Below are 27,255 nucleotides of genomic sequence, written 5' to 3'. Positions count from 1 at the left end.
AAGATTACTGTTCTACTTGTTAAGAATCTACTGACACAGCTAGGGACATTCATGTCAGGGCAGCTTCAAGAACAAACAAAGAACTCTGGCAAGTACATAAAACCAGAAACTACAGCAAGTTTGAATCAAGTCAACATATGCCACTCCAATACGTCAGTAAATTTTATGCTGTGCTTCTATGTGGCACAAGCTTTTTTCTACCCTCTGCCTTTTTGCCCCAAACCTAGGACTTTGCTATTTTGCCAAAATACTCCCCTTTTCTCCTAACATCTACTAACTCTTATCTTAATACGGATTCGCAGGAGCAGGCAACATTTTGGTACCTTGGTGCTCTTTGTGCCTGAGCATAGTTCAGAATGCTTTGGCAGGCTGCTTGACTGTGATGGGCATTGCAGTTCAACCCAATCTTGTTTCTACCAAGCTGCGCACAAACACAATTTGCAGTAGGATTACCCAGTAACAGCCCGGCGTGCTCTCTTGAGGTAATTTTGTTTTTCTTCTCTAGATCAGAGTGCAGGTGCCACGTGAAGCATCATTTCATGGCCCTATGTAATACCAGGTTTTGCAGCACAAAGTTATGATTGGAGAAGAAATTATTCTAGTCTGTGTACCTCAATGCCACACTGGACAGAGTACCTACTCACTTGGGCGCTGACACCAATTTAATTCATATGCTCAAATTGTGGAGTAATAATTGAGCCCATAGCCTACAACACATGTAACAGAATGTGTGCACTAAAGATTACTCTTGATTATTATGAGATAAAAGTTCTGCTTCTGGACTCACTGGTCCACAAATTTTCCATTCATTTAAAATGAATGGACAAAAGTTAATTGTTTATGTATAGTGAGGGCAAAAAAAAAACCAAGTGATTTAATTGTGGGTAACATGAACCAGAACAGAATATTACTGTAGAATTTGACACGATAAGGCCAAATCCTGGCTACAAAATTGGGAAATATAACACTGCCCTCACGGGGATCATACAATTGAATTCTGAAGCATAAAATCTAAAATTATACCTATGCAATTATGGTCAAATTAACCTCTTTTTAAAATAAGCAACTCAACGTGATAATTAATTTTATTTTGCTTCATTCTGTCATATTACATTTTTTCAAATTACTGTCTTTTTGAGGCAGTACAAACAGGACAAAACTCTCAGAAAATTTTGATCATGTCCTGTTATTCCAGTCTTCACAGGACTTTTCAGCTAAGTACCTTGACAAATGAATTCGGAATTAAACCACCAGTAAATTCCAAGAAATAAGATTTTTTCAGCTAAAAACCATTATGTATTGGCAACAGTCTTTAATGGGAAATTGTGATTCACTTAAAAGTTGTTTCACTTAAAGTTGCACTTTTCAGGAAGGCAACTACAATTGAGGGCTACTGTATTCTAACAAACACCTGGCTGGCTTCCTGACAGACACCTTCCATAAGCTTGTGCTCTACTGCATGTATTCTAATTCACATCAAGTCCTGTCACCCATCACCACTTGCTGACCTACATTGGCTATTGATACAGCAAACCCTTCAGGTTTAAAATTCTCCTCCTTGTTTTGAAATCCCTCCATGGCCTCAACCTCTCCTTTTCTCTATATCCTCCTACAGCTCTCCAAGATATTTATGGTGCTCCAATTCTATCCTACACATCCCTGACTTTATTGCTCACCATTTGCAGTGATGCTTTCACTTGCCAAGACCCGAAGCTCTGGAATTCCCTTCCTAAACCTTTCTGCCTTCCTTCCTCTCTCTGTCTCCTCTTATAAAGCTCTCTTTAAAATTTACCTCTTTGACCAAGCTTTTGGTTTTCTGAGCTAAAATCTTCATTTGTAACTCAATGTCAAATTTTCTATAAATGCATGTTGTTAAAGGCAATAAGGAACAGTGGAACACCCACAACCACCAGACGCAAGAACCCCACTGGTTAATCAGTCAGAATTCAGAGTCAGGTCTCTGGTCTCCACTTACCTTGACTGTATTCAGAATCCTGCCATTCACATCTCCTCTAGATGCATCCTTAGTTTTGTTCCCATTACTATTCCCCTTGGCCTTGCACAATGAAGCCTTTTGCCACTCAACTTCACCTACCTCCACCCATCAAAGGCCTTCCCTTTTATTCTTCTTTCCACTTTTCTCTCTTTTCACTTGGTTGTTAGGGAACAGAGCTCCAAACTTCATTCCCTAGCTACAATTCTATCCTCTATTGGGAAGCTGTCTAAGATTAAGCCAGTCTGTTCGTAACAGTAGTGCCACATTTGACCCCAAGATACACTTCCGACCACATATTCGCACCATTGCTGGCTATTTCCATCTCCATAACCACCCAACTTAATCCATCTCCGCTCAACTTCTGCTGAAACCCTCATTCATCCCTTCATTACCTCTAAACATGACTATTCCAATGCACTCCTGTTTTCCCACATTCTACCCTCTGTAAACTTGATCTCATCCAAAACTCTGCTGCCCATGTCTTTTGCACCAAGTTTTGGTCCCCCATCACTGCTGTGCTCGCTGACCTACCTTGGCTCCCAGTCAAGCAGCATCTTAATCTGAAAATTCTCACCCTTATTTTCAAATCTCTCCATGGCCTCGCCCCTCCCTATCTCTGCAATCTCTTCTAGTCTCACAACCTTCCAAGATATCTGCACCTCTAATTCTGGACTCCTGAGCATCCCAGATTTTAATTGCTCTACCAGTGGTGGCCATGCCTTTCATTTCCTAGGCCCTAAGCTCTGGAATGTCCTTCCTACACCTCCCCACATTTCTCCCTTCTTTGAGATACTCCATAAAACCTACGTCTTTGACTAAGCTTTTAGTCATGTGACCTAATAACTCCTTTTGTAGCTCATATTTTCATTTATATACTCCTGTAACGAATTTTGGTATATTTTATGCTAACAGTATTATGAGTTCTTGTTGTTTCATTTGCTCAAAACCTGTTACATTTCTAACTTTTTCCGGTTGTGATGAAATGTCATAGACCTGAAGCCAACTAGGTATTTCCAGTATTATCCTTTTTTATTTCAGACTTCCAGCATCTGCAGGATTTGCTTTTGTGTTTGCCTGAAAGGGTAGGTAGAAGCTGATAGAATAGTAACTTTCAAAAGGAAATTGGATATGTGCTTGGAAGGGGAGAAAATTGCAGGGCTATGTGGAAAACGGGACTAATGGGATTGTTCTTTCAAAGAGCCGACACAGGCACTATATGCCGAATGGCTACCTTCAGTGCTGCAAGATTCTATGATTCCACAATTAAACCAAACTACAATAAGCCTGATCATTGTGGTTTTGTAATTGTATACATTTAGTTGAGTTACACAAATTCCACTTAATTACTCAGATATAAACTATTGCAGTCTGTGATCGTTCCAGAAATCAAACTTTGAAATGGTAGCCATCTGTAACATTTCACATTTTACTATATTGGTCACCCCCACTGACGTTAACGTCCTAAGCCTCATTAAACAGATGGATGGCACTTCACTTAGACATCTTAAACTGATTTGCAATATTTATGCATTGCTGGTAGTCTTGGCTGCTGGCAACAGAAAATAACCACTTTTGTCCCTTTGACTAAGGATTACTTTAGCCTGTGTAGGCTGGAAAGGATCAGAATGTAGCAACCAGGACCATATGCAGAGTAGCTTCACAAAAGACAAGGTCCTTTCAGCAAGGAGCAATTTTCAAGGTATCTCCTTGAACTTTACAGTATATTTGAACAACCATGTAGATTATGTCCAGCAAGTTACTGACAGCAAAGCTGAATAAAGCTTTAACAAATTCAGCAACTCATTCCTTGCAAGTCGCCCTTTGGTTTCTAATCTTGCAGTATAGTAACAGAGTAGGCAAGAGCAAAGTCTGTTCACTTTGCAAACCATTTGCCGTGAATATGTACTTTTAAGGAAGTATGCAAATATTTTGCTGCAATATCGAATTAAACAATTTGTTTTTGTTGTTAGTTAAACAACTTATTTCCTTCATCAATGTAGTTGACAAATGTGCGTTCTTGGCAAAGTTACAGCAAAAAAAAAAGACTGTACTTAGGAAAACAGTTGTCTCCTTGCTGTATGTTGTAGGCCATGAGTAAAATAAACAAAAAAGTGCCAATCATGAAGTAATTATGGATGAGGGAAGCCATTTGGCCCAATTCATCCATCGAGAAGAGCCCTAGAGTCCCCCCAGAGAAACTTCTTAAGTGATTCCAGGCCCTCCTAGCCGTTTCTCCATCTTTCCTCACAGCTCAGATCAGATCATATTATATCGATACATTTACTGCTAAAACCTAAGTACTTCAAAAAGCAACACATTGTTTTTATTCTGATTATGGAAATCACTTGCAAGATTTTCAGATCTCAATTTTGTTTTAACTGAATACATTAAAACAAAGCAGGAATGTTGGTCACTGCCAAAATTGAAATCAGGAGTCAGCATAAGTGCATCAAAAAATAATAAAAATCTATTTTTAAAAACTATGTAATAAACTATATTTCTAATTCCTTCTATGTAATCAGAGACATTGTTATAATGACTGTCTTAATCAATGAAGAGATTTAGGGATAACTAGGATCACTTGGTCATCACATGAATTGTGAAGTTGAATGTCCAATCGCAGGCTCACAGAGGATATACTTCTATACTTCTCATTGAAAGAAACTGGATTTGAACACAGAGTGCATGGTTTGTAGCTTGAACCACCAATGCGTAAATAGTCAAAATTAGACTAAGTCCACTAGTACAATAATACATGTGGACATAATGCACATTCAGATCATGTTGTTCAAACTGAATTCAATTTCTCAAGGTTTACATATACAGATGTCCAGATTTATGCACCATGTCTGTATGAAGAGTCTGAAGCATGCACTGGATTTATCCTTCCGCAGTAAACGGAAATAAATTTACAAAAGATGCTTCTATCATCATAATGCAAAACTCTCACTTCGCAGCGGAGGTCAACTCAAATGACAAGTGAAAGCATTTACTCTTGAGCTGTGATCCAAGTATAAACTCCGCACAATTTATTCTTGACCATTTATACTGAAGCAGCTGCAATTTGTTGCAAGTTAACAGCAGTGGGATAAATGAGGCTAAACATTACTTGCTACCATAGTATTCATGCTTTGAATTGAAGCTGAATTCAAATATTAGAAATGCAGATTATTTCAGGCCATTAGAAGAAACTAGTCTTCATCTCCCATTAATTTCTCACATTTATTCTGTTGAGATCCGTGTATTCATTATATGTGACCCTGCTTTCTGCACTGCTCAAGCTGATTTAGGTATACATGCAGTTCAGTTTCAACTGACCGTAGCTACTTGACATAACTTACTTCCAAAGGCTCATAATGGATCAGATGTTTGAAAGTCATAGTCAAATTTAAAGAAAATTCCACTGCTTTGGCAAACAAATTGCTTTGCGTGAGGCTGCCTTTTAAAAGTCCCATCACTCTAAATAGATCCTTCCCAATTAACCACAAAAAGGATCATAAACAATAAATTCCCATGTAACTGAATTTGCGAGTAAATAGCTGAAAGCATTATCAATTACTATTAACTGGTTAGCAGGCCCTATCTTCTTACCTGTCTTTTATCAGCTGCTGATTTATAATTAGTGGGTGGTATTAATTAGAATTAATTAATTAAGGTTAATGGTTTTATTGAATCAGTTCTCTGGTGATCCACCAGGTGAAACATCCAATTTTTAGGGGAAAAGAAAAATAAGATACCCTAACCATGTTTTGTAACTCCTTTTACACAAAATTACATAGGACTAGGCCATTCCGGCCAAATGATGCATGCAGGTGTTTGTACTCCACACAAGCCTCCTCCCACTCTATTTTATTTAACCATATCTGCATATCCTTTTATTCCTTTCTTCTCCAGGTGTTTATGTAGCTTCCCCTTAAATGCACCTATAATGTTCGGCTCAACTACTCCACGTGGTATTGTAACCATGTAAGATCTGCTTGTTTTTAAAATTTCTTTAAAGGCAACAGCTAACACTAGAATACAGGATTTCTCAGCAAGGAAGCAAATCACAATAATGAAAAAGATTAACCAATGTCCTTATTGTGAAAGGAAAAGTGCAACTGACGCTTACGGATACACCTTTAAATGTAACAGATATTAATCAATCAGGCCAATTCTCATTATTTAACTGTGATTGTCAGATACAGCATTCTATGTTTCTTCTCTGTAGTTTAATCAATGATTGTGTCAGAAGAACTTGGTTTATATCCCCTCATTCTTTGCAAGCTACCCAGCCCAGCTGTACATTTCTAAATTGCATCTGTTGCTAATTAATGTTGCAAAACAGAAGGTCACAGTGAAACCCAGGACCTGTATTAAATGGTTTTTAAAAAATCCTTACCGCTCCCAGCATGATGCGGAAAATGAGCCAACGAAAAGACCATATGACAATTTTGGACGGTGGTGTATGACGTGGAATGGTACGGAGAGTCAGCACAGGACACACGAAAATACCAAGGAATCCAGTTTCCAGAAGCTGAGACTCCCAGCCTGCAGGAAATAGAAGATAAGAACATTAAAAAAAAGTTAGCTGTATGCGGATATGGAATTTTATTTTGTTCACATACACTGTAAAGCCCTTAAGGTTCTTTACCACCCACCCTAATTCTAGGGCATTGGTAGGAAACTGAATGGGGTGTAAAGGAGGTGGAGCACCTCCTCGCCGCATTCTTTGGAGTAACTGATTCTGTATTGTCCTCAACTTCACCCAACTCTCACCTGTGGCTCCATGTGGTGTGAGCACGCGACGGCCACACCCTGGTAAACCGTTTTGACTGGTGGGCCAAACCAGGTGAGGGTAGCCATCGGGTCCCTTACCCTCAGCAACTTAGGAATGTGCCTACCCTGGCAAATGAGACCAATATCATTTCCAACAGTCTTGCAGGCAGATCAGCACCCATGTTGTGGAACATATAGAGCTCAACAAGGGAAGGCAATGGCATAGTGGTATCGTCACTGGACGATAATCTAGAGATCCAGGGTAATGTTCTGGGGACCCGGGACCACGACAGATGGTGGAATATTAATTCAATAAAAATCTGGAATTAAAAAGTCTAATGATGACTATGAAACCATTGTTGATTGTCGTAAAAACCTACCTGGTTCACTAATGTCCTTTAGGGAAGGAAACCCGCTGTCCTTACCTGGTCTGGCTACATGTGACTCCAGACCCACAGCAATAACCTTTTAAGTGAAACCAATTAAACCAAATCAACAAAATTGGGATAAATCAGGCACAGCCCCTAATTCAGGTCAGTTGTAAAACCAAGAACAAAATTTAAAGGAACCTTACAAACTTTAAATCAAAATGTGATTAAAGGGGTCAACAAAACACCCCAGTCCCCGCGGTGCCCACCGGGCACGGAAGGCCTCGAGTGTGCCAGCAGACATCACGTGCTCCCTCTTCAGGGATATCTGGCAGCAAACGTAGCCGCGGAACAGGGACAAACAATCGGGCGGGACTCCCCCGTCGATCGCCCGCTGCCTGGACCTGTTAATGGTCAACTTGGCCAGGCCCAGGAGCAGGTTCACGAGGAGGTCCTCCTCCTTCCCGACCCCCTTCCGCACCGGGTGTCCATAGATCAGGAGCGTGGGGCTGAAGTGCAAACAAAACATCAATAAAAGGTTTTTCAAGTAACTAAAAAGGGAGTGTAGCCTACCACACCCTATATATGCATGGTCCACGGACTCCACAAGACCACAAAAAGGGCAGGTGTCCTGAGAGTGCGTGAACCTATGCATTCTGTGATTATACGGGACTGCTGCATGCAACACCCTCCAACCCAGGTCCCCGATAGAAAGGGGGAGGACACCTCCGTAGAGGGCCTCCCATCGGGGGCCTCCGCCGCCGGACGGCAACAAGGCATGCCAGGGTGTGTCCGGGCGGCAGACAAGGGCGAGAAAATGGAAGGTGTGCAGCAGCAGTCCATACAAAAAGCTCCTCTTTGCCGTGCCAAAAGGCACAGAGGGCATGTCCCCGAGGCGGCTCATATTGCGGGGCACCAGCACCCGAGGGAGGGTTCGGGGCTTGGGGCCAATGTGGAATTCTGTCCGAACAGGGGAACGTTCAGACGGAAGACCACCGCGCACCTGGGCCACCTCAAGACCCAAAATAATGCCGGGTCCGAGCACGACCATTCTCAGGTCTTGGATGGCATCGGCTGCGACCTGGACACTCACAGACGCGCGACGCGCCAACTCCTGCGGCAGCATCCAGCCCAGTCCTCCGCCACCCAGCACGTCCCCGATCCTGGTCACCCCTGTGGCCACAGCCCTCCTCTCCGCCAACCACTGAAAAGGACGGAGGGACGGATTCCTGAGCAGCGGTTCTCTGACGATAGCCGCTACTCCTGATGGGAGAGAGCTGCGTCGCGAGGCGACCACATTCCAGACTTTGATCAGGTCCTGATAAAAGACGGGCAACGCCTGCAAGGAGCCACCGAGGCCCCTCTGTTCTATAAACAGGAGCTGCACGTCATAACTCAGGCCGTGCACCTGACAGAAGAAATATGTCGTCAGGGCACACCATCTAGGAGGAGGCTCGACATAGAGGTATCGCTGCAGGGTCTGAAGGCGGAAAGTCACCACCTGTGTGCGTATGCACACTAGCGCCTGACCACCCTCCCTAAGCGGGAGACTCAGAACCTCAGCAGCGACCCAGTGCAATTTTTTGTCCCAGAAGAAGTCGACTAACAATTTCTGGATTCTTGTGACAAAGTCCGGGGGAGGGGTCAAAGCGACCAGTCGATACCACAACATGGCAGCGATCAGCTGGTTTATGACCAGAACTCGACCCCGGTAAGATAGCACTCGGAGCAGTCCTGTCCAGCGCCGCAGGCGAGCGGTGACTTTCGTCTCCAGTTCCTGCCAGTTTGACGGCCAGTGGTTGACTCTTAAATGTCCTCTGAACAAGGGCAATTAGGGATGAGTAACAAATGCTGGCCTAGCCAGCGACACCCACATCCCATGAACGAATAAAAAGGAAAGAAAAAAAGACACAGATGATGACCCAGTCCCCACTGCATTCAGATCTTTCTCTAGCCACCTAGACTCGTCTTGCCACTGGACCAAGCTAGGTCAGGACAAGGGAACAGATGGATACATAATGGCTCTATTGAAAATCCTTTTGGTGCCAGGTGCCGAATTGTTATGACGATATAAATAAAACAAGTAATCATTATTTTTATTTTAACGACTGTTATGAATTAAGTAAAAAAAATAAAATGATTGTGAAATTATGAACATTTAAGTATACAAATAATTACAATACTTTGAAAAATGCCAGTCTGCTTGATTTACTGAGTAAAAATGAAAGATCTACTGTATTAAAGTCCACATTTTTGTTGTCAGGTTGAATTCATTAAATTCTCACTCATTTCCATAATATTTATGAGTTTATAAAGTAGGAAATTGGACAGTCTCATGGTCTATTCATCTATATCTTATTTGTGGAATGGTGTCTTTACTCCTTAATTCCATCACACATTTACTTTTGTGTGGTTGTGGCAAGAGATCGTGGCAATAGGAGGTGGAATTCAAGAGTTTTCTAGCAAATTCCAGAGAGCTTTTTCTGCCTTTTAGCAAGGGAACACTTTTTCAGTTGTTCAGATGTTTGTTTGTGTCAGAGTAGCTTTGGTACACATTACCCATGATCAGTTTCAATGCTTGTTTCTGAATGCTTTCAAGCTTGTTCATATGCTCTTTGGCAAGTCCAGCAATCCAAGCCAGCTGACAATGCACAACTTTCCCTCACTTTAATCCAATTCACATGCAAGTCACGTTCATTATCTTTCTATCATCTTTCATCCATCATCTATCACAAATCCTCTGGTGATAAGTGAACAACGTAACAGCAGGTGTGGATTTACTTGGAGTTCACACAGGTGACTCAGACCATAGGGTTGTGTTTTTCACTAGAAGGAAGCAGAAGTGGAACTCGGCAGCCCGACCAACTGAGCAGCCCTTTCCAGGACCACACTGCTCAACTTCCTAGAATGAGGAAGAGGCTAGAAAAGATGCAATAAACATTGTCTGATTCACCTCCCTGGCCAGCAGCTGCAGCTGGCAGGGATTCCATCGATAGGGTTGTAAGTCAATCTCAAAAAAGAAATTAAAGGTGACACTGGTCATCAATGGTGCACAAAACATGCACACTCTCATGGACAATGCCATACCTGACAGACCTGAGAAAAGAAATGTTCTTGTCAGTAGAGAGCTGGCTAGGTACAATGTCCAGATCACCACCCTCAATGAGATTCATTGACTTGAAGAGGATCAGCTCAAGGAAATTGATGCAGATTAGACATTCTTTTGGAGTGGCCATTGAAAAGAAAAACATAAGCTGGTGTAGGCTTTGCTGTAATGAACCATTGTATCAGTCAGTTGATTTGCCTTCTCAAGGCTTTTAATTAAAGTGTTTAAACTCACCCTGCACAGCAACAGGCCAGCAACACTGTGTACGCCCATACCATGACCAACATTGATGAAGTCAACGATAAATTCTATGATGACCTCACTCTTTGGTTGCTACAGTACCAAAGTCAGACAAGCTAATCATTCGTGATCTGCACCAACTTTTGAATTGAAGTCCCACGAAGTGTGGGAGTGGGTCATTGAAAAAAATGGGATTGGCAGTTGTAACAGCAATGGTCTCCTCTTGCTGAAGATGTGTGCTGAGCATAAGCTCTTAATCACCAACAGAATTTTCCACCTTCCTCATCACAGCATGGCATCTTAGATGCCCCCCATTCTATGCATTGGCACCTAATTGATTGTTTTTTCTATTTTTTCATGGGATGTGAGCGTCGCTGGCTAGGCCAGCATTTATTGCCCATCCCAATTGCCCTTGAGAAGGTAGTGGTGAGCCGCCACCTTGAATCGCTGCATTCCATGTGGTGTAGGCAGTGAGTTGCTGAAGGTATGTAGATTGTACATACTGCTGCCACTGCATATCAGTGTTGTAGGAAGTGAATGTTGAAGGTGGTGGATAGGGTGCCAATCAAGTGGGCTGCTTTGTCTTGGATGGTGTTGAGATTCTTGTGTTATTGGAGCTGCACTCATCCAGGCAAGTGGAGTATTCCATCACAGTCCTGACTTGTGCCTTGTAGATGGTGGACCGGCTTTGCAGAGAAACGAGGTGAGTTACTTTTGTGGTGCAACTGTTAATTGCCACTTATCAACCCAAGCATGAATGTTGTCCAGTTCTTGTTGCACATTGATACGGACTGCTTCAGTATCTGAGGCATGTGAATTGTGCTGAACATTGTTCGCTGATGATTGCACATCGCCACCTCTGACCTTAAGATGGAGGGAAGGTCATTGGTGAAGCAGCCAAAGATGGTTGGCCCTAGGACATTATCCTGAGGAATGCCTACAGTGATGTCATAGGACTGGGATTGTTGACCTCCAACAGCCACAACCATCTTCCCTTGTGCTAGGTATGGCTCCAACCAGTAGAGTTTTCCTCCGATTCACTGACTCGTTTTGCAAAAACTCCTTGATGTTACACTTGGCCAATGCACCCTTGATGTCAAGGTCAGTCACTGTCACCTCTTGAATTAAGCTCTTCTGTCCATGTTTTGACCAAGGCTATAATGAGGTGAGGAGCTGAGAGTCATCGCTAGGTGGAAGAAAAGGCAGGGTGTGCGTGTAACGAGAGCTATGTGCAGCACTGACTGCGGGACTCACCACTGTGTTATAATTTCAAAGCTAAACATCAAAATCTATCCCCCAGGGGTGCCCCCAGGACTTGAAGGTCTAGAAATGTCTCAAGGCTCAAACAGGTAGTCATGAAGGAATTTCTCTCAGAGAAACTCGAGAATCACCTGTATGCAGTGAAAATGGACACAAAGTGAATGTTGGATGGCTGGGTGTCCTTCAGGCATATAGTGTACTATAGTGCACTAGAGGCCCTTGGCCCTACCTCTCCTGAGCATCAAGACTGCTTCAATTAAAATGATGAGGTAATCCAAAAATTACTGGAGGAGAAACATCGCCTCTACAGGATTTACCTCAGTGACAAGTCAACACTATTCAAGCACAATGCCTACCAAAACATCCGCAGGACTGTCCAATGCAAGCTTAGAGAGGTGCAAGGCACTTGGCTGAATCAGAAAGCAGACAAATTTCAGTCATACACAGGCCACAAAGACTGGAAGAGATTCTACGATGCTCTGAAATCTGTCTATGGGCCCCTGTCTACTTATTGATCACCAACCTTAAGGTTGGACGGGCAGCTCATTGAATTAAATTAATTAGGTTATAAATGGCCTTTAAAGGCCTTTGACAGTTCGGCGGGCGCACAGCCGAGTCGGTTGCGTACACACCGAACCGAATATCTAAATGATGCGTGGTGACATCGGGATGCCCGCCTGACGGCACTGCACGTCATTTTATGCGTCGGCAAGTGGGCCCCGCACCCGCTCGTTGACGGGAAAATTCTTCCCATAGCTAGCCTTGAAAATTTAGAAGGGTTTGCTAATAACGAAGGCTAGATTCTCTTCAGCTTCTGCTCTATAATCACTAGTTTAAGATAATGCTTGTCAAGAGAAAATAAATAGAAAATACAATTTACACAAATATTTTCAAGTCCAAGATATCAGATATCACACTGAGAACTAAAATTCAGTGTTGTAATACTGGACCCATATTGACTTAGTTGATTTTTCACTCCTCCACTATTGCGATGCCAGTCTGGCACCTGGAGCCTGCTGGCAGCATATTAATGAGGCTCAAGCCTCAAGCTGACACCAACAAGTGGGCCGGGTGCCTCATTTATTTGCCACCCATTTCAGATGGAAGCACAGAAGGTGGCTATTCTTAGTGCTGGCTCTCTGAAAGAGCTATTCATGTAGTTTGCCCTGCCCTTGCCGCATTTCTTTTTAATTTTTCCTTTTCTAAACAGTTATATACTATCCTTTTAAAAGTCATTGTGCATTCTGTTTCCCCTCTTGTCGCTGTTAAGGCATTGCTTGTCCAAACAACCATCCTGTATAAAAAATTCTCCTAACCTCTCCATTCGTTCGCTTTTTGATGAACTTAAATGTATGCCTTGTAGTTACTGATCGACTTATCAACCAGTGGAAATCATTTTTTCCCAATTTACTTTGTCAAAAATTAAGAAATTTTGAATAGCTCCATCAGATTTTCTCATAACCTTCTTGTGGTGAATAAAAGGAAACCTAATTCGTCCAGCCTTTCCGCATAACTAAAACCTCCAGTCTGAACTTCTTGGGCAGAATTTTGCCATTGGCGAGCGGGGGCGGGGCCCGCTCACCGACGCGTAAAATGACGCGGAATGATGTTGGGCGGAACCCCCTACATCATTCCACCCCACTTAAATTTTCAGGAAGGTGGGGGTGCAGCAAAATCAGCAGTGAGCCCACCAACCTATCAATGGCCAATCGAGGCCATTGACAGGATAATTTAAACAATTAAAGGACCTGCCCAACCTTAAGGTTGGTGGGTAGGCCAGGAGCCCCGGTGGCAAATAGAAAAAATATGAAACCTCATCCACTGGCGGGATGAGGTTTCATGCAGGATTTTAAAAAGTTTAATAAAGTTATAGTGTAAATTATGAACATGTCCCATCTCATGTGACATTCCATGAGGGGGACATGTTAGGGATCTTTTCTTCTCTATTTTTAATCTTCTTCAAAGTGGAAGTGATCTCCCTGAGGCAGCACTTTGCCTCAGGGAGATGTGTGCTCTTACGAGCGCATGCGCGAAAGAGCGTAATCTCGCTTTTGGGGAATCCCCTCCGCCCACACATAAGACACTTAGCACTTCCGGCCAGACATCAGGCTGGGCGGGCCTTAATTAGCCCGCCCACGTAAAACGGAGGCAGGGCCCGCTTCTCTGGCGGGGATCATCTCCCCACCCGCTGGAGATTGGTTCGAGTCCGCCCGCCCGACTGGCAGAAAATTCTGCCCCTTAAGTCTGTTCTGCACTATCTTAATCATCTGTATTCCCTCTAAACTAAGACACCCGAAACTAGACACAATTGGGTACAAGTTTCCACTAAGTTACCAGCGCAATTTACCCAAAATTGACAAAACCAGTATTAAAAAAATCATGGAATTTGAAGTGCAAATTATGTCCAGTGCAGTCGAGTTTCTGCAATTTGCTGTACTGGTTTAAATAAAATTTAACACTGAAAACCAACCCCTCCCACAAAACAGCCTATGCCCCAAGATTGAAAGAACAAGGATAGCTAATTTCTACCAATTGCGCCCTTAATGTCTTGCCTTAGCATAAAGACACTACTAGGCACTTTAAAACATTTTTAGTATATTAAACATCTCTTAATATTTAAGAAACTGACCAGTGTACACCTTTGGAACTAGTAAATGGTTCTGCATATTACTTTTGCAAGTCCTTCTCCATTATTTAAAGGCAGGTTATTCACAGGTGATGGACAACACACACACGTTAGAAATGCTTAGTTTTTGCTAAACCCAATTGCAGATGTATGAATAAAACTGCACCAGGTTGCCACTCTTATTAAAACAAGGAATGTTTTAATGCAAGGAAAAAAATACATTCTAAAACATTGCTGGTTCACAAAAAAATTTACATTTGCTGTTGTGCAAATTTGTTTGAGCAGAAACTTGAATCATAACTTCACTTTGGAGATTGGTGGTAATTTCACATAGATTGTCAATTGCGCCCAAAGCAGAAATTCTACCCCACTGTTCTAAATGTAGTCTAACCAATAATCAAGATCAGCTTTGCTGTGTGCAATTGGCTGCATTGTTTCATACATTACAACAGTGGCTGCAAAATGTACTTCATTGGCTGTAAAGCAATTTGAGATGTCCTGAGATCATGAAAGGCACTATATAAATCGAAGTTTTATCTTCTGTCTTCATATTATTATGCTATGTAAATGTTGTTTAACATAAAATAAATTATGACTTCTGTCAACTTCATTTTAGTCTTGACAGATCCCCAATTTACTTATTTGAGTGCCCATGGTAAGTAAATAATTGGATTAGATTACTGAGCATTGAACTGGCAATAATATTCAATTTACTCTGTGGTTACTATTCAAACAGTTGCATACCTGTTAACAGGTAAATTGTACTTCACTTTACAGTACTACAAATAACACTGCTTATTGAAACATGCTGTGTGAAAGCCAAATACATTTATATAAAAACTCCAGTCTTCAAAGGCATATATACACTAAGAGTAACGATTATGTCAGAATGTCATTCTTGGATCATTTCTGACTCCAGCTAGCCTAACCCACTCATGACTTCTCTGCTTACTGACTCTGTGGTTAGATTTGAGTGGTCTAAAAAAATTATATGCCACATTTGGCAGGCGCAAATCCTCTGCATGCCGTTGTGTCCATCACAAACAACTGTGTGTGGTTGGTTTCCAAGTGACTCAGACGGACAGAGAACAAAAGAATGCTGATATCATAACGCTTTAACTTAGAGGGTTTCCTCAAGCCTTTTGTTCAATGCAACAATTCTCTTAATACTTCTGACATTACAACAAGAATTTGAAAACTACAGTGACATTTCTCAAATTGTCGATTCCCCCACCCAGAAACAAAAGTTATAAACTCTTATGATCATAATCAGACATTACTAGAAAATTCCTCTTGGTCAAATAGGTCAGGCTACAGCTGACTGGCCTTCAGCTGAAGTATTTATGAGAGCTTTAAACTCAGCTCCTGGAGTTTTGAGGTTGGAAAAACACAAGTTCCAGAAAGGTATGTAAGGAGTTTACAACTATTTTTAAGTTTTCAGTTGGAGCTGGGTTGTTCTGTTATTCAGAAGGATCACTTGGGTGCAATTTCCTAAAAGGTCCTTCTTCATTTTGAGCACTGGACTGTTGGATCCTTCTGTGGAACTGATCATGGAACTGGCGGCAACAGAAAACAAAAAGAAGGGAAGGAAGGAAAGAAACAACTTACATTTACATAGCACATTTCACAACCTCAGGATATCCTAAAGTGATTTATAGCCAACTTAGTACTGTTTGAACTGTAGTCACTGTCAGAATGTAAGATAGGAGCAGCCAATTTGCATACTGCGGTGTAATAATATGGTTATGCCACAGTAGTAGGAGGCTGTTCCACCCACAACTCTCCAGCTGGTTGATAGTAAATCATCTTCACTGCTTTAAACAAGTAGATCCCCACAATGCAGCTTTCAAATTCAATTTTGCGCTGTTGCAATACAATTCTCAGAAATGTTTAATCCAATGTGAGAAAATTAAGATGGGCAAAAAGTCTCATCAAATCAACAATCTTGCATATTAAGTGTTTGTAGATAGCTTTACTAGAATCCAGTGTATTAGTGTTTCCAAAAGGGCTCGGTGGGTAAATGCAGCATATGTTGTAGTGCAGTTAGAGGTTAGGAAAGTCCCAAACATCAATTGATTTCATAGGAATATGGCCATTCAACCTCTTGAGCTTGTTCCAGATTGTCATTCAGTTTGATCATGGTGATGAGTAGGTGCATCTACCCATCTTGGTTCTGTAACCCTTACCTAACAAAATTCAATCAATCTCAGTTTTTAAATTTTCAATGGACCTCCAGCTTTCGAGGATGGAGTGTGTTCCAGATTTTCACTCCCTTTTGTGTGAAAAAGTGCTGCCTGACAACACCCATGAATGGTCTAGCTCTAATTTTAAAGTTATACCCTAATGTTCCGGACTCTGCACCAAAGGAAATAGTCATTATAGGGAGTCTTTTAATTGACTTCAATGCAAGGTCATGGTCGAAAAATTCTCAACAGTTGCCTCAAGACCTGCATTCATAGGCGTCTAATATTTTTGAAAAAAGTGTTTCATACTTTAATCAGCTGCCTGTTCACTAATCCAGCACAGAGCCTATATACTCAAGTATTATTTACATAGAACAGTCTAGACAGATATATAGGCTAAAAACCCCGTGAGGACATTGAAGGCAGCAATCACAACTCAAATGGGTTAAGTATAATTACATTAATGTAGAACATTCTGCAATATAATTCAATAAGCTGGCTATTTTCTCATGTGAAAACTGTAGCAGCAAAAGTTAATACTGCATTAATGTCCAGTTAATACCAGACATTTCTGTATAGGCAAACAGGCAATGTAAATAACTCCTGTAGGTTAACCCTTTTCAGTTAACACTGCCACTGTTGTGCCTCAATACCTGCCAATCACATCATTACACTGTAGTACCAAGTACAAAATGACCCATTCATTCCCATAATTCTCTCCTCAGATTAATGTGTAACATTTTTCATGATTTTATCTCCTAAACTTGAGCTAGAAATTATTTACTACAAGGCTTGTGGTACTAATGGCATCTGTGACAATGCAACTCTGGATAGTAAGTGAACAGATTTTCACAACTTCAGGGCATTGAAAGAATTGATAAAGTGAATTAAGAGCATCATAGGCCGCTCAACATGTGTATGGCAGTGCACTGAAACACAGGTGCAATCTCTCCGCTCAAATGACCCACCTTCATACAATCAAGTCAGAACATTTCCAAATTCAATTTGTTTCATAAGCTTGAGCTAGAAATTATTTACCACAACTCCTGTGGTAGTGATTGGGCCATCTTTCAGTGATTTAAGAAGGGACCTAGCACAGGTAGATTGGAAAAGGCAGTTACACGGTAAAGCAGTAATGGAGAAATTGAGAGCATTCAAGCAAGAGATAGGTCAGGTATAAGCTAGGCATCTTCCTCTGAGGGGAAAAAGGTAGCGTATCCAAAGCTATTGCACTCTGCATGACAAAATAAACAAAAGTTAAAATAAAACAGAAAAAGGAGGTTTATGACAAATGTCAAGAACAAGATTCAATAATAACTGGAAAGGTCATTGAAAGTGCAGGAGGGTAATTGAAAAACTTAATACAAGAGACAAAGATAGGTAATGAGAAAATTAGCAGGGAATATTAAATTGAACCCCAAAATATTTTATAAACATATAAAGTATAATTGGTTTCAAGGAAAAAGTTTGAGTCTATTAAGGACCCAAAGGGAGATCTTCAAGTAGAGGCAGAGGATAGGGCAAAAGTTTAAATAAGTACTTTGCATCTCATTTTCCAAAGGAAGCAGAAGATGTGAAGGCTACACTAAAAGAGGAAATGAAAGTTATAGACAAGATTATAATCGAAAGAGAAGATGCATTAAAAAGATTATTGATAATTCACTCAGTCGTAGAAAAGAAGCAAAGGTAGAAACAGCAGAGGCACTGGTCATCTTTCAATCCTCACTGGATACAAGAGTTTATTTTTATTTGTTCAGAGGATATAGGCATCATTGGCAAAACCAGTATTTATTGCTAACCCTAATTGCTCTTGAGGTGGTGGTGAGACTTTTTGGACTGCTGTAGTACACCCACAGTGCTGTTGGGGAGGAAGTTGCAAATTTTGACCCAGCAGTAGTGAAGGAATGAAGGAGCAGAGATATAGTTTCAATTCAGGATGTTGTGTAACTTGGAGAGGGATTGCAGATTATGATGTTACCATGACTCTGCTACCCTTGTTCTTCTAGGGTGTAGAGGTCCGGGGTTTGAAAAGTGCCAAAAAAAACCTTGGCAAGTTACAGCAGTGCATCTCTTAGATGGTACATACTGCTGCTACTGTGCACTGCTGGTTTAGGGAATGAATATTTAAGATGTTGGATGGGGGGCCGCTCAATTACATTGCTTTGTCCTGGATGGTGTTGAGCTTCTCGAGCATTGTTGGAGCTGCATTCATCCAGGCATATGGAGAATATTCCATCACACTCCTGACTGGTGCTTGTAGGTGGCGGACAGGCTTTGGGGAGTCAGGAGGTGAGTTACTCACGGCAGAACTCCCAGACTCTGACCTGCTCTTGTAACCACGGTATTTATATGTCTGGTCGAGTTAAATTTCTGGTAACCGCCAAATATTGATAATGTGGAATTCAGTAATGGTAATGCTGTTGACCATGATAGGGAGATGATTAGATTATCTCCTAATGTAGATGGTCATTGCCTGGCACTTGTGTCACATGAATAATATTGGCACTTACCAGCCCAAGTCTAAATGCTGTCCAGGTCTTGCTGCATGAGGCACGGTCTGCTTCAGTATCTGAGGAGGTGCAAATGGTACTGAAAATTGTGCAATCATCAGCAAATATCCCCATTTCTGACCTTATGACAAAAGGAAAATCATTGACGAATAGCTGAAGATGGTTGAGCCTAGGACACTACCCCCTGAAGAATTCCTGTAGTGGTGTCCTGGAACAGAGATGACTGGCATATCAACAATCACAATCATAATCCTTGTGGTAGATATGACTCCAACCAATGGAGAGTTTTGCCCTCGATTCACATTGACTTCAATTTGAGCTCCTTGATGCCAGATTCAGTTGAATGCTGTCTTAATGTCAAAAGCAGGCACACTCACTTCGCCTCTGAAATTCAACTCTTTTGACCATGTTTGGACCAAGACCGCAATGATGTCTGGAGCTGAGTGGCCCTTGTGGACCATAAATCTGAGCATTGATGAGCAGCTTATTGCTGACTAAGTGTCACTTAATAGCACTGTCGTCAGCACTTTCCATCACTGTGTTGATGATTGGGAGGAGACTCATAGGGTGGTAACTGGCCTGATTGGATTTGTTCTGCTTTTTTGGCAAATTCCATTGTTGGTTAGATATGCTGGAAGAGTTTGACCAAGGGCGCAACTAGTTCTGGAGGGCAAGTCTTCAGTACCATTGCCGTGATATTGTCAGTGCCCATAGGCTTTGCTGTATCCAGTGCTTTCAGCAGTTTTTTTGATGTCATGTGAAGCAAATCAAATTGGCTGAAGACCGGCATCTGCGGTGCTGAGAACGTCAGAAGGCCAAAATAATTGCAAATGCTTCAGCCTTGTCTTTTGCAATGATTACTGCGCTCCCCTGTCTTTGAGGATGGGGGTATATGTGGAGCCTTCCCCTCCAGTTAGTTGTTTAATTGTCTGTCACCATTCTCGACTGGATATAACAGTCTGCAGAGCTTTGATCCAATTTGTCGGTTGTGGAATCGCTTAACTCTTTCTATCACGTGCTGCTTCAGCTATTTATCAGGCATGCAATCCTATGTTGTAGCTTCACAAGGTTGGTATCTCTAAAGGGTGCTGCTCCTGGTATGCCCTCCCATACCCTTCAATGAACTCACGTCTCCAAAAGCATTAGGCAGGCCTCTGGATTATTAGTCCAGTAATATTACCACTATGATGTTACCATTACCATGCAAAAGGGCTGGAAGTATTCAAGAAAGGAGAGGGAAATAAACAAGGAAATTAGTCAACCTAACACCAATAGTAGGGAAGTTATTGGAAACCATTATCAGAGACAAATTAAACTTTCATTTGGAAAGACATGGATTGGTTAAAGGTAAACCATATCTGACACACTTAGTTGAATTTTTTTGATCAGATAACAGAGAAAGTTGATCAGAGTAGTGCAGTAATATTGCATATAGGGACTTCCAGAAGGCATTTGACTAAAGGCCACAACAGGAAGCTTACTAAGAAGATAGAAGTCCATGAAATTAATTAAGAAGTGGCAGTACGTATACAAAATTGGCTCAGTGATGAGAAGTAAAGGGTGCTGGTGGATGGATATTTTCCAGATTTTTGGGGGGGGGGGCCGCGGGGGTGAGGGTGGCAGTGGTTTGCAGTGCTGTTCCCCAAGGGTCAAACTTGGGTCCATTACTCTTTGGCAATTTTATAAATGACTTTGACTTGGGTCTAGCAAAAAGCATTATAAAATTTGCACATGATACGAAACCTGGCAAAATAATAGATTGTGATGAGGATAGTGATGGACGGCATAGGACTTCAGTCATAAGGAAAGGGTGGAAAAGTAAGGGCTGGTCTCCTTAGAAAAGAAAAAGTCAAGAAGTGACCAAATAGAGGTTTTCAAGATGATTAAAATTTTTGATAGAATAGGAAAAGAAAATTCACTCTGGGAGGTGAGCCAATAACTGGAGGTCATGGACTCAAAATCAATAGCAGAAGTTCTAGTGGGGAGATGAGGACATTTTTTATCCCCTCAGTTGTTGGGATCTGGAACACTCCACTTGAAAAGGTGATGCAAATTGATTCCATAAACGATTTTAACAGGGAGCTTAACAGATACTGGAGGATAAGGAACGAACAGGATTACAGACCTTATATACTATGGTTAGTTTTTTTTTACATTAGCTACCAAACCAAAGCTAGGCAAAAATACTTCTTTTCCCCACAGGCACTTTTGTGCCCTTCAGAAAATGTCAAACACTTCACATAAGAAGAATTACTTTGAAGTGGAAGGAACGTTATAATGTTGATAAACAAAGGGCAGAATTTTCGGCTCAGCGAGCAGGGGCGGGGCCCGCTCGCTGAGGGGTAAAATGACACGCAGTGACGTCAGGCATATGTCCTGACATCAGGGCGCGTCATTCAGATTTTCAGTTCAGCAGGCGTGCACCTGAGTCGGCTGCGTGCCTGCCGACCTGTCAAGGGCCTATTAAGGCCAGTTAACTATTAATTAAATCAATAAACTGTGCTACCCATCCAACCTTAAAGTTGGCAGGCAGGCGAAGAGCCCAGGCGGCCTTCGCATTTTTCATGCAACCTCATCCACGGGTTCAGATTTTCAGTTCAGCAGGCGTGCACCTGAGTCGGCTGCGTGCCTGCCGACCTGTCAAAGGCCTATTAAGACCAGTTAACTATCAATTAAATCAATAAACTGAGCTACCCATCCAACCTTAAAGTTGGCAGGCAGGCGAAGAGCCCAGGCGGCCTTCGCATTTTTCATGCAACCTCATCCAAGGGCGGGATGAGGTTTCATGAAGGTTTTTAAAGTCTTGTACAAAATTTTTAATAAAATTAATAGACATGTCCCAGCTCATGTGACACTTTCACATGAAGGGACATGTCTTAAATTTTTTTTTCCTTTAATAAATTTTTTTGAACTTAAACTAATCTCCCTGAGGCAGCTCTGTGCCTCAGGGAGAATTCTGCGTTCCTACGCGTGTATGCGCGAAAGAGTGCAGGCCCTCCCCCACCTGCACAGAGTGCATGTCATGTTTGGCGGGCCTTAATTGGCCCACCCATGTAAAATGGCGGCGCGCGCACCCCTGCTCCTGCCTAACCCCCTCGACGGGGAGAAAATTCTCCCTAAAGTTGACATTTTACATGCAGCATGATCCTACAAACAGAAGTGAGATGAGTTTATCTGGTTTTGCCAGGGCAATGAATGATCTCCTTAACCCTCCTTCAATAGTGCAACGTAATTTTTAAACATCCACCTGAACCATTGGAACAGCCAGTAATGTATCTCATCTGAAGGACTGCACCCCCAGCAATGTAATTATAGTCAGCCTGCATTGTGTTTCAGTCTTAGGCTTAAACCAACAACCTTCTCACTCTAAGGCAAGAGTGCTGCCAATTGAATTAAACTGACACCTGGATAGCAGCAGATTCTATGATTCATAAACCTATCGCTGTTACATACTATGAACAAACACTTTTTATAATAAGTACTCAGCTAGGTGATTTGGTGAAAGCTGAGTTCTGGGAGTGGCTCATCAACATTTTAACAGAACAAAATAAGGGACAGGAGGGAAAATATAAGATAACTATAACTTAAAAAAAACTCATCTGTGTTCCTCATCCAAGCACAAAGGCAAAGTTTGCAGCAGGAGGTCAGGCTATGTCCCAAATGGAAAATTTAGAATTTGCACATGCAAATAGAGTAAAAACTGCACTTTTGAAGACTGAATACATCTGCGTGTGCAGAAATTTTACAAAAAGTCACATTTAAAAAAGAAATTAATTTATCAGGAACTATCTTAAATTTCTTTGAGATTCTTGTACTACTAAAAAGGCATCTTATGCCTCCTAGTAGCCCAGGAATTTTTAAATTCCATATCTGTGTTGCAATGCAAACTGAAGTTCACTTTTATATCAGGCTTTTCTTTGTGGCTTTATTTGTGTGTGGGGAGGGATGATTGTTGTGTGGAACTGATTGCCAGAGAAGGACCATCTTGCATCTTATAAATGATTCCTGGTACTGAAGGTGGCACGATGCACCACAAACACACAACCAGCCCTCCCCATCCCTGATCTCCAGATCTCAATAGCAATGCTGGAGAGAGGTAATATGTCATCTTCTAGAAAGTCAGTTGAAGGTAGCACAATTTTTATTCGGTTTTGCATTTATTTACAGAGTTAAACATTGCAAGCATAAAGCTCCTAACTAAATTCCACACAGTTTTAATAAACATCTATTTATACTCTGTTGAACAAATGTCTCCTTATACATGCTCAAACCCCAGTTAATGCCCAACACCTGAACACAATTAATATACAATTAACAGCGCACAAGTCCTGACAGTTTGCCACAGTGACAATGGACAATTTGTAGGAAACAGCCTTAGATTACTCGCCCATACTGCTGTCGCCACGTTTAGAACACAAAAGGCCTGTCCCACACGGTAATGCATGAAACCTGTATAGGCTTGGCAATTCTTGGAAATATTGTTTCAAAGTGTTCCTGGAGGTTCCATCATATGGCCTAACCCCATGCCCCATTATTTGTCCCCCAACACATCCACCCACTTAGCCTTTCCCCAGGCAACTGGAAAGCAAGACAACTTTTGATGACGTTTGACTATTAAACAGCCCTTTCTTCCCCATCTTCTACAGGTTTGTAACTAATAAACAGAAGTGCTCAAAGAAAATGATAAAAAAACACAATCCTTTTTAATGCCCCTATGATTTCCTTTAGGGTTGCTCTCAGGAGTGTTCTGGAGATTAATCCTCAATTCCTGGAGTTGAAAAGGCAGAAGAGATTTCTAATTATAAAGATTTGATTGGATAATGCCTGTCGGTGCTGCTATGAGGAAGAAGTAATCCAGGTTAGTGGTGAGTTAATCCCAGGCATAGCTTTGGAAGCAAAAATGTGCCAATTCAAACGAGGAGTAGAAATGTTACACCAGCAACTGGTGTAACTGGTCTGCAACTGGATCAGGAGGACCCTGTGTTGGAGTGGGCTTTCTACAATCAAAGTAATAAAAAAAAGCCAACAGGGCTGGAGTCAGAATTTGGATTCACCTCATGTCATTAACTGCTGAGACAATGGAATTGGACCAAGGACCACAAATACACCGCTTTCCCATCCATCAATTAAAAGTAGAAACAAGACTTTTGAATAGTTGTACAACTGGACAAGTCACTTTAGGAATGCGAGAATGTTTAATTCCTCCAGAGATTTCTTGAGCGGGATAGAATCAGGGATAATGAGGGCTGTGCAGTATGTAAAGACACCAGCACAACCCATTCAATGTAGCCTGAACACAGGAACAGAAATAAGCCATTCAGCCTCTCTAGCCTGTTCTGCCATTAAGTGACGTCATGACTGATCTGCATCCCAACTCCAAACTCAGTTCCATATCCTTTTATACCATCACAAGTAAAAAATCTATCAATATCAGCTTTAAAACTATTAATAGTGCTTGCATCAACATATTTTTTGTGGGAAAGTGGTCCACACTTTACAGGAAACTGGACTTCTGCATTGTCTGGCTCTGATTTTAAGGTTATATTCCCTTGCTCTCAACACCCGGCCAGCAGGAAAAAATTCTACCCACCCTACATATTCCTTTAAAAATCCTAAAAACTTGGATTAAATAAACCCTTAACATTCTCCATTCCAGGAATACAACCCTAGATTATGTAATCTATCCTCATAATGTAACTACAGTATTAGATCCAAAGGTAACATTCTGGTGAATCTATGTCATACTTCTTCCAAGGCCATTATATCTTTTCTAAATTCAGTGGCCAGAACTCTGCACAGTGCCCGAATGTTCTGTTGAGTTGGAGAAAAATGTCCTCCCCTTTATATTGTACCCCTCCAGTTGTATAGTCTTACATTCAACTAGTCTCTTTGATTCTTTTTTTGTTCCTGGCTACCATATTGAAGTGATCCATATACATCGACCTCTAAATAACTTTGGACATCCACTTCTACCTTTTCACCATTTTTAGTCCTACAGATATGTCCTCAAATTTGCACTGAAATCCATCTGCCAGAGTTTTGCCCAATCAACGTATGAAGTCGCTTTGTAACATTAAACATGGATATATTGCTTTCTGTTGTGTCATCAGCCATTATACATACTGTGAAGAGTTGAGGACCCAGCACAAATCCTTGCAGGACACCACCAGTCACTTCATTCCAATATTAATTATCCATACTCTGTTACCACCTAACCAATCTCCAAAGCAAGAAAGGACCAAGGCCAGGAATTACACGAGCCACTAAAATCAACCTCAGCTGCTGCAGAGGCAGTAACACATCATGAACACCCAGAGATTGCCATGAGACATTATGAACGCAAACATCTGAGTATCACAACAACAGAGGAAATTTGTCCTGCTTTTCATTATAGAAACATAAATAGAAGGAGTAGGTCATTCTGCCCTTTGAATATGATCATGGCTGATCCTTTATCTCAATGACATACTTCCGCTCTCTTCCCATATCCCTTGATGCCTTAGAGTCTAGAAATCTATTTCCTTCTTAAATATATTCAGTGACTCGGCCTCCATAGCCCTCTGGGGTAGAGAATTCCACAGGTTCAGCATCCTCTGAGTGAGGAAGTTTCTCCTTATCTCAGTCCTAAATGGCCTATCCCATATCCTGAGATTGTGCCTCCTTGTTCTAGACCGCCCCCACCCCCAGCCATAGGAAACATTATCCCTGCATCCAGTCTGTCCAGCCATGTCAGAATTTATGTTTCAATGATATCCCCTTTCATTCTTCTAAACTCCAATGAATACAGGCCTTTTCGGTCCAATCTCTCCTCATACGACAATCCTGCCATCCCTGGAATCAGTCTGGTCCTCGACTCAAGCCCCGAAGACACCTCGGAAGAAGAAATTAATGATGCCCTCATCGAAGACCCATCACAGCATTCACCCACACCCTACGCCAGCGGAGAGCCGCACATCTCAGTGGGGCCTAATTCTAGAGTAGCCTTGGGGTCACAATCTAGTGAGCACATTGCACTGTCTGATCCGCAGTAGGAGGCGGCAGGGGCTTCCCAGGTTTCTGGCATTTAGAGGACTGTTGGAGGGCAGAAATCTGCTGAGTCCAAGTCAGATGAGGAGCCTCAGGACTCGTTCATACCTCAGCTGCTGAAGCTGCAAAGGCAAGCTTGGGAACATCAGGAAGGGAAGTCCACTGCACCCCTCAGGTTGCAAGGCACAATGGAGGAGTTCGTCCGCCTTCAATTTGAGGTGACACCCAAAGCAGGCTGAGGCCCTCCGGGTCTCCCCTCCCAGAGGGTGCCCTTTAAGGTCATCACAGGCAAGGCATAGTAGTCAGCAGGCTGCCCCACCTCAGCTGTGGATGTTGGGAGAGCACCGAACAAGGTTAAGTAGTTTAAGAAGATGTAGTTGCACAGACTGGGCATGGGCGTTAATCATATTGTTGTACATAATGTTTAATACTGTAAGTAAACTCTCAACAATGTCTCCTTGCCTATGGCTCTTTGTTATGATAATTAGTACGTGCGTTGCTCAGATGTGAAACCTTGGTCCCTGCACAAGATAAAGGTAGGTGTCTCAATCTAGGGTCTCTTCCCTGTACAGTGTGTAACCTTCAGACCAAACTGATAGTCCAACCTCACACTCACTGGACATATTTGTGATGGCTGCACTTTGATGGTGCTCATCATTGACCCCAGAATGTCGTGGGCAGGTGTCACAGAGCTCCGTCATCCCCTCTGTGTGCTCTCAACACTTTGGAGGTGGGGCTGGATCCCATCTCCTCAGCATCTGTATCCAGTGATGGTGTGGGCCTGAAGGGGACAGGTGCTGAAGGTTGACAAAGGATGAGGTGCATTTAAAATTTCACGGTTGCATTTCCATGATACGACCTGATCACAGAACGCAAGCAAGCTGCCCTCAGCCAGACAAGAGTCAGACATTCACAGAGACTATCTGAAGATCTATTGGCTGTCCTCACTGTATGGCGTCATCATCCTCCTGAAATCTAATGACTATTAGGGCCTGCGCTGCGTATCTATGACATAATCTTGAGCACTGAGAGTATGTGCACTGCCATCAGCCACACAGGAGTCAAACCAGGCATCAGGGCATCGCAGGACTGTCCTCACTGCACCTCGCATCATTCTCCACAAATCTTGCAGCTATGGAGAGCCTCCCGAGCACACCTGCTTCGTCTGGCCAGTGCGATGGC

General features: G+C 42.1%; 1 protein-coding gene across 3 annotated transcripts in view; it reads right to left on the bottom strand.

The window, feature by feature from the left end:
* The window catches only part of lmf1 (lipase maturation factor 1), a 662,806-nt gene that overhangs the window by 436,290 nt on the left and 199,261 nt on the right, over window positions 1-27,255 (bottom strand). For all 3 annotated transcript variants that reach the window (XM_041206706.1, XM_041206707.1, XM_041206709.1), the window contains one exon: window positions 6,378-6,526. In XM_041206706.1, the coding sequence (XP_041062640.1) occupies window positions 6,378-6,526 (149 nt within the window). The remainder of the gene's footprint in view (window positions 1-6,377; window positions 6,527-27,255) is intronic.

Source organism: Carcharodon carcharias, chromosome 15, assembly GCF_017639515.1.
Source record: "Carcharodon carcharias isolate sCarCar2 chromosome 15, sCarCar2.pri, whole genome shotgun sequence".
Taxonomy (NCBI): domain Eukaryota; kingdom Metazoa; phylum Chordata; class Chondrichthyes; order Lamniformes; family Lamnidae; genus Carcharodon; species Carcharodon carcharias.
The sequence above is the reverse complement of the archived record's forward strand: the minus strand, read 5'-3'. Positions and strand labels throughout refer to the sequence as shown.